The 9739-nt window shown below is 38.5% G+C and overlaps 1 protein-coding gene across 1 annotated transcript; it reads left to right on the forward strand.

Moving 5' to 3' along the window:
- Nucleotides 1-15: 15 nt before the first annotated feature.
- Nucleotides 16-9057, forward strand: LOC109469215 (conserved oligomeric Golgi complex subunit 7-like). The gene is made up of 25 exons (XM_019767667.1): nucleotides 16-177; nucleotides 790-882; nucleotides 1039-1083; nucleotides 1310-1365; nucleotides 1578-1662; nucleotides 1840-1929; nucleotides 2126-2194; nucleotides 2786-2821; nucleotides 2987-3107; nucleotides 3294-3376; nucleotides 3520-3630; nucleotides 3868-4026; nucleotides 4167-4218; nucleotides 4514-4641; nucleotides 4906-4986; nucleotides 5138-5203; nucleotides 5477-5627; nucleotides 5768-5852; nucleotides 6112-6215; nucleotides 6469-6599; nucleotides 6886-6960; nucleotides 7288-7402; nucleotides 7515-7652; nucleotides 7936-8026; nucleotides 8300-9057. Exons 1-25 carry the CDS (start codon nucleotides 175-177, stop codon nucleotides 8367-8369), a joined length of 2238 nt encoding a protein of 745 aa, XP_019623226.1. The 5' UTR covers nucleotides 16-174; the 3' UTR covers nucleotides 8370-9057.
- The last annotated feature ends 682 nt before the right edge of the window (nucleotides 9058-9739 follow it).

Genomic DNA, 9739 nt, shown 5'->3' on the forward strand with positions numbered 1-9739 from the left:
TCTTGATATTATTACACAACCACAACATCCGAAAGAAGGGAGACGTGAACAGAGCTTAGAACCCCGGCAGGTTCAAACTGCTTTTTAGACGAGCCAGGTTGCAATCAAAAGACAACAAGAAAGCTGACGTTGACAAAAAGATCGACAGAGTCCTGGGAAAAGTTCACATGCATAATGGTGGGTACTGAGCAACGTTTATTGAGCTGGATGATAAAGTGCCACGTCTTCGGACGATGGGCGAAACGCCCCCCTCCCACAGTGGCTTTTGCTGACTTTTGAAACGTTTCTATACCATAACGCAATGTATAAGATTTTATCTAGATAATAAGATTGAACTTTTATGTCACTTAAGTTATGTCACTTAGGTTATGTCACTTAAGTTTCCTATAAAGCTCATATATATTAAACGTTAATATTGTACCTTTTGGCAACAGCTCAGGGGCGGAGGCATTTGTGTATTAAAGCTTTGAAAAAATTTCAAGAATTGCACGAATACATTCCCTTGGAATTGGTTTTGAGGAAGCCTTCAGCCAGGTCAGGTTTGACGGGGCAGGAAAGGCCTCAGCCTCTGCACCTTTTCTACCAATCCTGTATAATTCACTACACGCATGTGTAATGAACATCTGTAAAGGAGATTTCTGGCTCCATCACATACAATGATAATCATTCAATCGTCACCATGGTTATGACTTTTATTGCCTTCCTTTTTAACATTGTTACATTAACGTTACATATTTATTTTGTTAAAAATGTTATAAGGTTAAACTTTCTCACTTCTCATCTGCCCAGGATTTCTCCAAGTTTTCTGATGACAACTTTGATGTTAAAGACTGGGTGAATGCTGCATTCAGAGCACAGCGAGACTCTCCAGGAAACAAGGATGTAGGGCACATTTCATCAGAGAAAAATTTTTGTCCTTTTTTCTCGTAAGATGCTCAAAAGCCACAATACATTTGTGCTTTCTTAGCTTGTACACATGTATGAAGTATTAGGAATATTCTGTACAAATATTGATGACAAGTTCTGATTGCCCTCCAGACTCATGCTGCAACATTAGTGATGAAGCTTCAGCTTTTCATTCAGGTGAGTCATGCAAACTCTTATTGTTTGTATTATCTATACTCAGTAACTTCTATTTGCACCTGCAAAGTACATTTGTACCAATTATCATATCAGTCAAACATTTTGTAGAGACAAGTGATGTGTTAATTGTTTGTGATACAGGGTAAAGGTAAAATATCCATTTTGTGAAGATGTTTGCTAGTCTTCAACAGTGGACACGTGCAGTAATTTGTTGCCCTGACCACAGGAGGTGAATAACTCACTAGAGGAGATCAGTCAGCAGGCTCTCACCAACCTGCCCAGGTCAGTACACCAACATACATGTAACGTTACATATACTGGGAGTCTTACATGCTAAAAATGTCTGGACACTGAAAATACATGTATTTGGACATTAAGATTAAGTGTGAGCTTTGCTATTCCCTTTTTCCATTATATGAATGTATATAATATAATTAAGGCAACATTTTGGTGAAGGTTCAGTGTGTCTAGTCTGACACAAGGCGTCTTTCCAGGGTGATCAGGGAGACAGAAGCAGTGAGACAAGAGGCCATATTTCTCAAGGAGCAGATGATGATGGTCAAGGAGGATATAAGAAAGGTCAGTTCTATTTCATACATGATTTTGAAGTATTTAACTTTTTTTTAATAGATTATCAGCTAGCATATGTATAATTGTCTTTTGGCAAAACACAGTAGTGTTGATAAAACCAAACATATGATTATAAATGAAGCAACAAATCCTAGCAGAATGATTGAGTGGTATCTTGATTTTCAGGTTGAGGAGAACACAGCTCATTCTATGAAGGTTCTAGTGGAACTGGATGCTATCAAGTCCAGGATACAGTCCATGTCAGTAGCACTCCAGGTAAATGGGTTTGATATAGAGCTTGTTTGTGATGTGCACAGGTAACTCTGGCTCATCATTGTAATTTGTCGCATTTAGGCTGATGAGGATTCAATTATATTTTTTTTATCTCTCCTACACTGTCAATAAAAGTGTACACTGAGGAGGTATTATGGCATGTTCTAATCATTTGTTGTCACCCGTCCTTACTCCCCAGGAAGCAGACAACTGGACCAAACTGTCTGCAGATGTGGAGGAGGTGTTCCAGTCTCAAGATGTACATGCTGTGGGTCATCCTTAGTTCATACAGATACAATATTTATATTGTGATTATTAAGAAGTACTACAAAATAAAATTTGCTTAGGCCACACCAATTTAATTTATTGGTTAACGGATTTTTCTACAAAAATAATGGAGCGGGCGGGCGAAAAAAATAAAAACAGGCCTAGGCATCGTATTATGGCCCAAAATGGTACGATAGGAGCCATGAAGTCAACACACTAGGCTGGTTCAAAATTTAAACAATGAATTTTGAACTTTTAATGATACCATTGCATTGAAAGATGGAATAACTGTAACAACTAGGATGAAAAGGACTGTTTTCAACTGTTCAGGGCAAAATATGAGCATTTTTCAGTTGATTCTGGATTTTTATTTTTATTTGCAAATTAGAAAAAATGAAGCGGCGAATCCGTTAACCAAGAAATTAAATTGGTGTGGCCTTATCTGTATATACAGCAAATGTCTCTTAAGGGAAGAGTCTACTTTGAATAGAATCTTGAAGATTCTAAACAACTATTCTATTCTAGATATTGCAATTTTTTATAAGTAATTTTATTACCTGAAAGTAATATTATTACCTGCTTGTCTTTTCAGATATCATCTCAACTTGTCAAGATGCAGAAAAGCTTGGTAAGATTATCTAGACTTTTGGTTCTTAGATAGAACTGAAATGTAACAATTATAATTCTTTAAGTTGTCCCAGTTGATCAGTTGCCCCAGCATATTTCTGGAGACTTTCATGCTTTTGATTCAGAGAAAATGAGTTGTTGAGACTATGCTAATTTTCTTTTGTAGAAAATGCTGTCAGACACAGCTGACTATGAAGATCGCTGCGCCCATCTGGAGGGTCTGAAGAACAGACTGGAGGCTGTGGTCAGTCCACAACTGGTCGCTGCCTTCAACTCTCACAACCTGGGTAGGAACAGTTGGAGTACAATGTTTCATTCTTCATTTTACAGCCTGAGTTGCAGCAGAATGGCTTTCATTTGTATTCAACACCAATATCTACTATGCATCTTTTTGAAACTATTTTGTAGAAGCAGATACTAGTAAATAGGATGTTGTCCCGAATAAGCTAACAATCTGTTTTTGTCTTCAACAGAGTCTGCCCAGATGTATGTGAGGATATTTTCTGACATTGAAAGGCTGCCAAACCTGCAGAGCTACTACTTCAAATGTCACAAGGCAAGAGCACCTATTGTTTTCCATGTCTTTCTATACAACATAATGCCAGTTAGCTTTACCAGGTACTTTTTCCTTTTGTATCCTTGTAATTTGCAGAATACACCCTTTAGATTTACAGTAAGGATTTCATATATTTTTTCCAGGCAACTCTGCTCCAGTCCTGGCAGGATATAGTGAACATTGATCCTAACCAGAGTCTACAGGACACCCTGCCTAAACTGTACGACCAACTCCTATCCACATGGCAAACTGAGGTTAGTTCTGCCTTAAACAAGAAACAATTTTTGAACCTTTGAGTCACCAGTATCCTTTTTACTTCAAGTAAATTATCTCACTGTGGTATGTAGTTTCAGATCAAAAACACTCGTTGGGGCAAATTAGGTATTAGATTTGTGAGGTAATGGGATTTGCAAGACTTGGCACCAAACATTTTTAGAGTTTTAAAGAGTCATCCATCAATCAGAATGTTCAATGGTTGATATCCCATGCAGGTGCAATGGTGTAACCAGGTGTTCAGTGAAGCTGTGAATGTGACAGCGACTCTAGTGATCCAGGTGCTGTACTCCCTGGAGCCGTCCATCCCGTACTGTATCCAGGCTGCCCTGGAGGACACACCCAGTCAGCTCAACACACTCATCAGTCTACGGCAGGTCAGGATCAGAACTGCTGTCACTTTGTTTATAGATTACATGCCATCGGTCATATCTTGTCCTTTAAAGGCTGCTTATAGGCAGGTTAATGTCTGTAGATGCATTAAAAGATATGATATGTTGTTTTGTAATCTTTGCAGATCACAATGAGGTTTGCTAAAAGCATTGAAGCATCACTGGAGAAGACATCAGGTAACACACCAGCTCTAACTATAAAAAAAGAATTTCTTCATTGCAACAGTAAAGTTTATATAACTTCTAAGATGATTATGGAATTACAAATGTATAAAGACTTTGTGTTTGAAAACCAGGTACACTGTACAGGGGAAACCAAACTGTCATGCCAGTCTTATTTGGCATAAGAGGTTCACTTGGCTGTACAATTGAACTTAACTGCCTCATGAATCCTTCCTTTCAGTCTAATTCCAAGGCAACATGCATGCCTAGGAAACACTGTTGTTTGTATCTCATTGTCATGTTGTACCAGGCACCTACAATGAAGATGTGATCACCCAGCTGGTGAGGACCATCCACAGTCCGTACCTGCCGTACCTGCTGCAGTACAGTACTCTACAGGAACAGCACCTTAAGGACCAGCTCAGGACAGTCCATCTGGTCTGTACAACAGGAGAACAACTTTAGCTTCAAAATGAGAACACGCTGTTTACTCCTGAGCACAAGCCCTGGCAATCTTGGCATTTTGTACTGAATTTGTCAGAGGCTTTCATTTGTTTGTATTTATCTCAGTTATATATACCAAACTTAACTTGAGGTGTCTTAAGAATGTAAATTATTATTTGATATACATGTACAACACAAACCTGCCCTACTACTGTTTTTTTTTTCAATTTGTTTCTAACTCTTGTTCCCCTGTTACAGGAGACAGAACAGCAGGAGGTGATAGACTGTGTGCGACTGATGGGCCAGTCTGTCAGTAAACTCTACAGTATTGCAAACTCAGTAAGTCCTCGTCTTCTCAGATATTTTAGACTTTTCTGTCATATAGCTTTTTTTTGCTCCACAGCACCAAGTGAATATCTTGTGCAAAGTCTAGTGCAGCATTTATGATGCCTTTCTTTAAACATACCCATGTTTCCTTGGTCCCCCTCAGGCTGTGGAACAGTGTATGTCCTTCACTGCAGGCTGTGGAGTGTGTGGACTGCAGAAGGCTCTGACTGTGAGTACTAAAACTTGGTGTTTGACAAAGGATGAATTTCCTCATGTTGCTTAACATCAACTTAACATGTAACGTTACATGTAGCTGTCTCATTTGCATTTTTATTTCTTGTTAGAACCTTCCAATACTGTTGTTGGATTTTAGATGTTTGCTGGCTGTGGTAATAAGATTGTAACATTTTTATACCACAAAAACAGTGATGATAACATTTCCAGTCTTTTTCCTGTAAATGTAATTATTGTATTAACTAACATGCATGTTCTACATCAACAGGCATATTTTACTGTATACACCTCTGAGTTCATCCGGGTACTGCAGGCCTTACGAGTGAAGTGCAATATTGATGAGGTTAAAGTGTCTTCAGGAGAGATAAAAGAGGACTGGACTCTCTTCCAACATGCACTCAGGATCCTGCAAACCTGTGGTCAGTAATGTTTGATAAACTGAGATGACTGTTTGGAACATCTCTTTTTCATACAAAGCGCAAATGTGTTTGAAAAAAAAAAGACTGTAAGCCTGTATTGCTCTTGCACATGTCTGACATTGTGGTGCTGTGATGTTCAGGTGACCTGCTCCTCCATCAGAGAGACTTCCAGGACCAGCTGTGTGTGGCTGTGCTGGAGCACACTGATACCCTGCAGGACTGCAGGTATCACACATGCTCTCTGTAATGTGTCATAGCAAAAAACTTCATGAGCAAATAGCATACATACATTAATGACATCTGAAATTCCATGCTAACTTACATTGTTTAGGATACATACATTGTACACTTCAATGCTTAAAAGCATCTATCAGGAAATCAGATGATTATATGACTGGTTGGATCCATCTGTTCAGTCTGTTTGTCAGGCATGGTCAACAGTAATACCAGTAAATTGCCATAATTGTCTTGTCCATATACACAGTACACAGGAGAAGTCCAGTCCTTTTCAGCACTACAACTACCTGAGTGTGGAGAGCCCAACAGAGTATGATCTACTGATGGGAACTGTCACAGGACTGAAGGAAGGTAGGGCCGGCAAGCTAGGGAAATTTAATCAAACCTGACAGGCTAGGCCTGGGTTTGTAGTAATGCTATACAAATGAACATGGTTGAAAACATGATCATTCTTATTTTTATATGTACACATGTGAAAGGATTATTTTAAGTACCAGTATTGTTACATCTAATAACAAGCGATCGTCTCAAGAAATTGATTGAATTTTTTTTTTAACAATGTCATGTGAAGTTTACTAATAGTGTTTCCCTTGTGTCTGTCCAGGGCTGGTGGAAGATCTGCTGTGTGATGTAACAGAGGCTGTACAGAAGCTGAATGAGCATGCTCACAAGTTTGCCTTCGACATTGTGTTCTCCCAGCTCCAGCAGCAGCTAGCTAATGTACATTCCATGGAGGTCAGTACATGTAACTATGTGTTCATGATTCATAGTAACCACAGACCATGTATTGTGGGTGGGGAAAAGATGATCTGTTATGACTAATATACATGACGTGGTGTACATGTATATTGACATTTGTTTGTGATGGCAGCATTTGTTTATCACCCAGGTAAATATATTGACAAGCTGTTGACATCATCCCCCAATTACTGATTGCTTTATTAGTATAAATTTGACTTACAGCTACATGATTGTATATAATATAATATACATTTTTTTTACAATGGCTGTTGTACTTTAGATTTGGGGTTCGGATGCTGCAGGAGGGGAGGTCTTACCTAGTTTCAGTCTGTCTCCAATGGAGTACATCACCAAGGTAACGTCTCAATGACTCACCTTTAATTATTCAGGGTAGCTGGTCAAGAAATGACAAGCCACTTGAAATTAAAAGAAACTCCTGTGAACGGTTAATTACAAGTATCCTTCAGAACAAATTCTCTCCCTAACAGTGAATGATAGGTAGAAGGCAAGACTGCATTTGTCTGTTGATATATATTTGATAAGGTATGTGTAGTCAGGGTTGATAAAAAAATTCTTTATATTTACAACAGGCAATGATACTTATTTACTAAAAGTATGTAGTAACAGATGTGTGAGTTTAATGTTAACACAGTGTGTGGTTGGACTACTGTTACTTGTACAGATAGGACAGTACCTGATGACCCTCCCCCAACAACTGGAGCCATTTCACCACCAGGACAACCCTGCCCTGGAGGCTGCACTGCATGCTGGGAAACTGCCATTCCAGGACAAGAATGGTGAGACTTTCACATCTGATTTTTGGAACATTAAATTTTGATAAACAGGAAATTCCTTAACATGTAGCTCTTCAGCCATGCTGTCAGTATTTTAATGAATGTTGGATTGCAGAGACCCATGAGGTGGACCATGTTGCTGACTTCTGGCTGGGGTCCATAGCGAGGGGAACCATGCTCACATACTTGGAGGCCATTTTAAAGATCCCCAAAATGACTGACTATGGTCGTAAGCAGCTGGCTGCAGACATTGGTGAGTATTCAAACATGTTAATATTGACTGTGTCAGTGTTGTTACAAGCACTGCTTCCTCCCACAGGGTTTTGTCTGCTGAGATGATTGAAATACAGTGCATCATCAGGGTTTCCCACAAGCACTGCTACAGCTGGAATAACATGTTTATTACATGCTCAACAGGACAAATAGGAAGTTCAATGTAGAAGTTACATATCTGTATCATTTTGTAATGTTTGATGTTTAAGGTGGGTTGAAGTGAACCTACAGAAATGACATGCTGTCTACTTGCACCTCCACAGACTATGTCTGCAATGTTCTGGATGCCCTGGGAGTCCCAGCCAACAAGGATCTGAAGGGTGTGGCAGCATTGCTACAAGCTTCACCCACAGAGTATGTGTTTCTCCTTTGGTTGTATCAGCATCCATTATTATGATACAAAATCAAATTGTCCTAGCATTGTCACGAGTCCTTGGGTACATGTTTTCATTCACTAACTACCTCAGACAATATATCCTATTATGACTCTGAAGCAACCTGGTAAAAAGCCTGACCCACCACCTATATGTTGCAGAGTTTGCTTGTTGCTATTTAGAAAATTAATCAGCTTAGAAATGAGCTGCAATTATGGTTGATAATAATTCTGTTATATATATCTTGTTGCAGGTTTGATGAGGTGTCCAAGGATTGCCCACCAAAAGTCGTCAACATTGTTAGAGGCATGAGAATGATATAATGCTGCCCCTTTTGTTGTTTGTCCTTAATGAGGAATGTGCAACATGGACGCAAAACCAACATTCCCTGTTAGACTGTCCCTATTAGACTGACATATTTATGTAAAAAGTGTTTTCTTGGTATACCATATGTATTGGGGACTTTGGTTAGGAGAGACATGCCATCATTATATTGTGGCACCATCTTCAGTTCATATACAGGGTGTCGGCAGATACATAAGTTGTATATGATGTACATTTCAATTATATTATAATTAAAAGATGTACATATACCATAATGTTACGTAATGATTGAGTGTTGTCTTTTAGAATAGTCATACCATCTGTTTATATCAGGAAATTCTTGGGATATTCATCTGGTAAAAACATATCCAAAGTCTGAGTTGAAGAAGTAGAGAACAATTATTTCCTTCATTAAGTCCTTTCAAAATACTTTATTTTACAATTCAGCAAACAATTATTTTAACCTCCTAATATACAGATGTGTACACTATATACACCTATATATGAACTTCCATTTCTAAGGCATAATGTGGACAATAAGTGCTACAAAGTCTCCTTCAAACATAGATCACAAATTTTGCCCAATTTTAGATTGTCCCAATATTTTCTGTGCAACCGCATTAAGTAGACTTTTCCACATTTGGGATGACATATGAATATGTCCTGCCTAAAGTTAGCTTATCAGAGGCTAAAGGAACTCAGATGTGAGCTTCAGCATGCATGTTTGTTCTTATGGCATCAAATAGTACAGAGGATGGTCTCCTCAGCACTACATGCCATCTATGGCATGTTTTATTGTAGTGTTACATGGGTCAAAGTTTACAAGAACGTTTCTGTTGTCCTTTTAGTGAGACATGAAGTCTTGGCACTCTCATTCAGCAATAAATTGTTTTTGAAAACATTCTGCAAAAGCAAACGAAATATGTTTAGGCAATTTGTCTAACTTAGTTATAATTAAAATATCCAATAACTGGCAAAAGTGTTTGCAGTCCACACTATTTGGCATGTCTTTCCTGTTATCAATTCATCTGTTTGCATTCAGCAAGAGCCTGATCAAACAGGCTCTTCATAGAGATACATGTATTGCACAAAACTGTGCTTCAACTTCTAAGCTTATCTTCATAATGAAAATGACCACATTAAAAGACTGAACAACAACTATAACAACACCTGTGCTTAAAGATGACGAGCAACTCTCTGAAATCTATCCCCACAATAGGTTATAATGGCAATCTAACAGCCCCTCATGCTGAAGGTAACATGCCCTGTTGTACTTGTCAACAACTGAGTGTTTGTGTTTGGTCCAATTCAAGGTGATAATACTGGTACAACCAGAAAATATGAAAGGCATAAAGGTATTCTTTTCCAA

Source organism: Branchiostoma belcheri, unplaced genomic scaffold (assembly GCF_001625305.1).
Source record: "Branchiostoma belcheri isolate BF01 breed outbred unplaced genomic scaffold, Haploidv18h27 scaffold20, whole genome shotgun sequence".
NCBI classification, from domain to species: domain Eukaryota; kingdom Metazoa; phylum Chordata; class Leptocardii; order Amphioxiformes; family Branchiostomatidae; genus Branchiostoma; species Branchiostoma belcheri.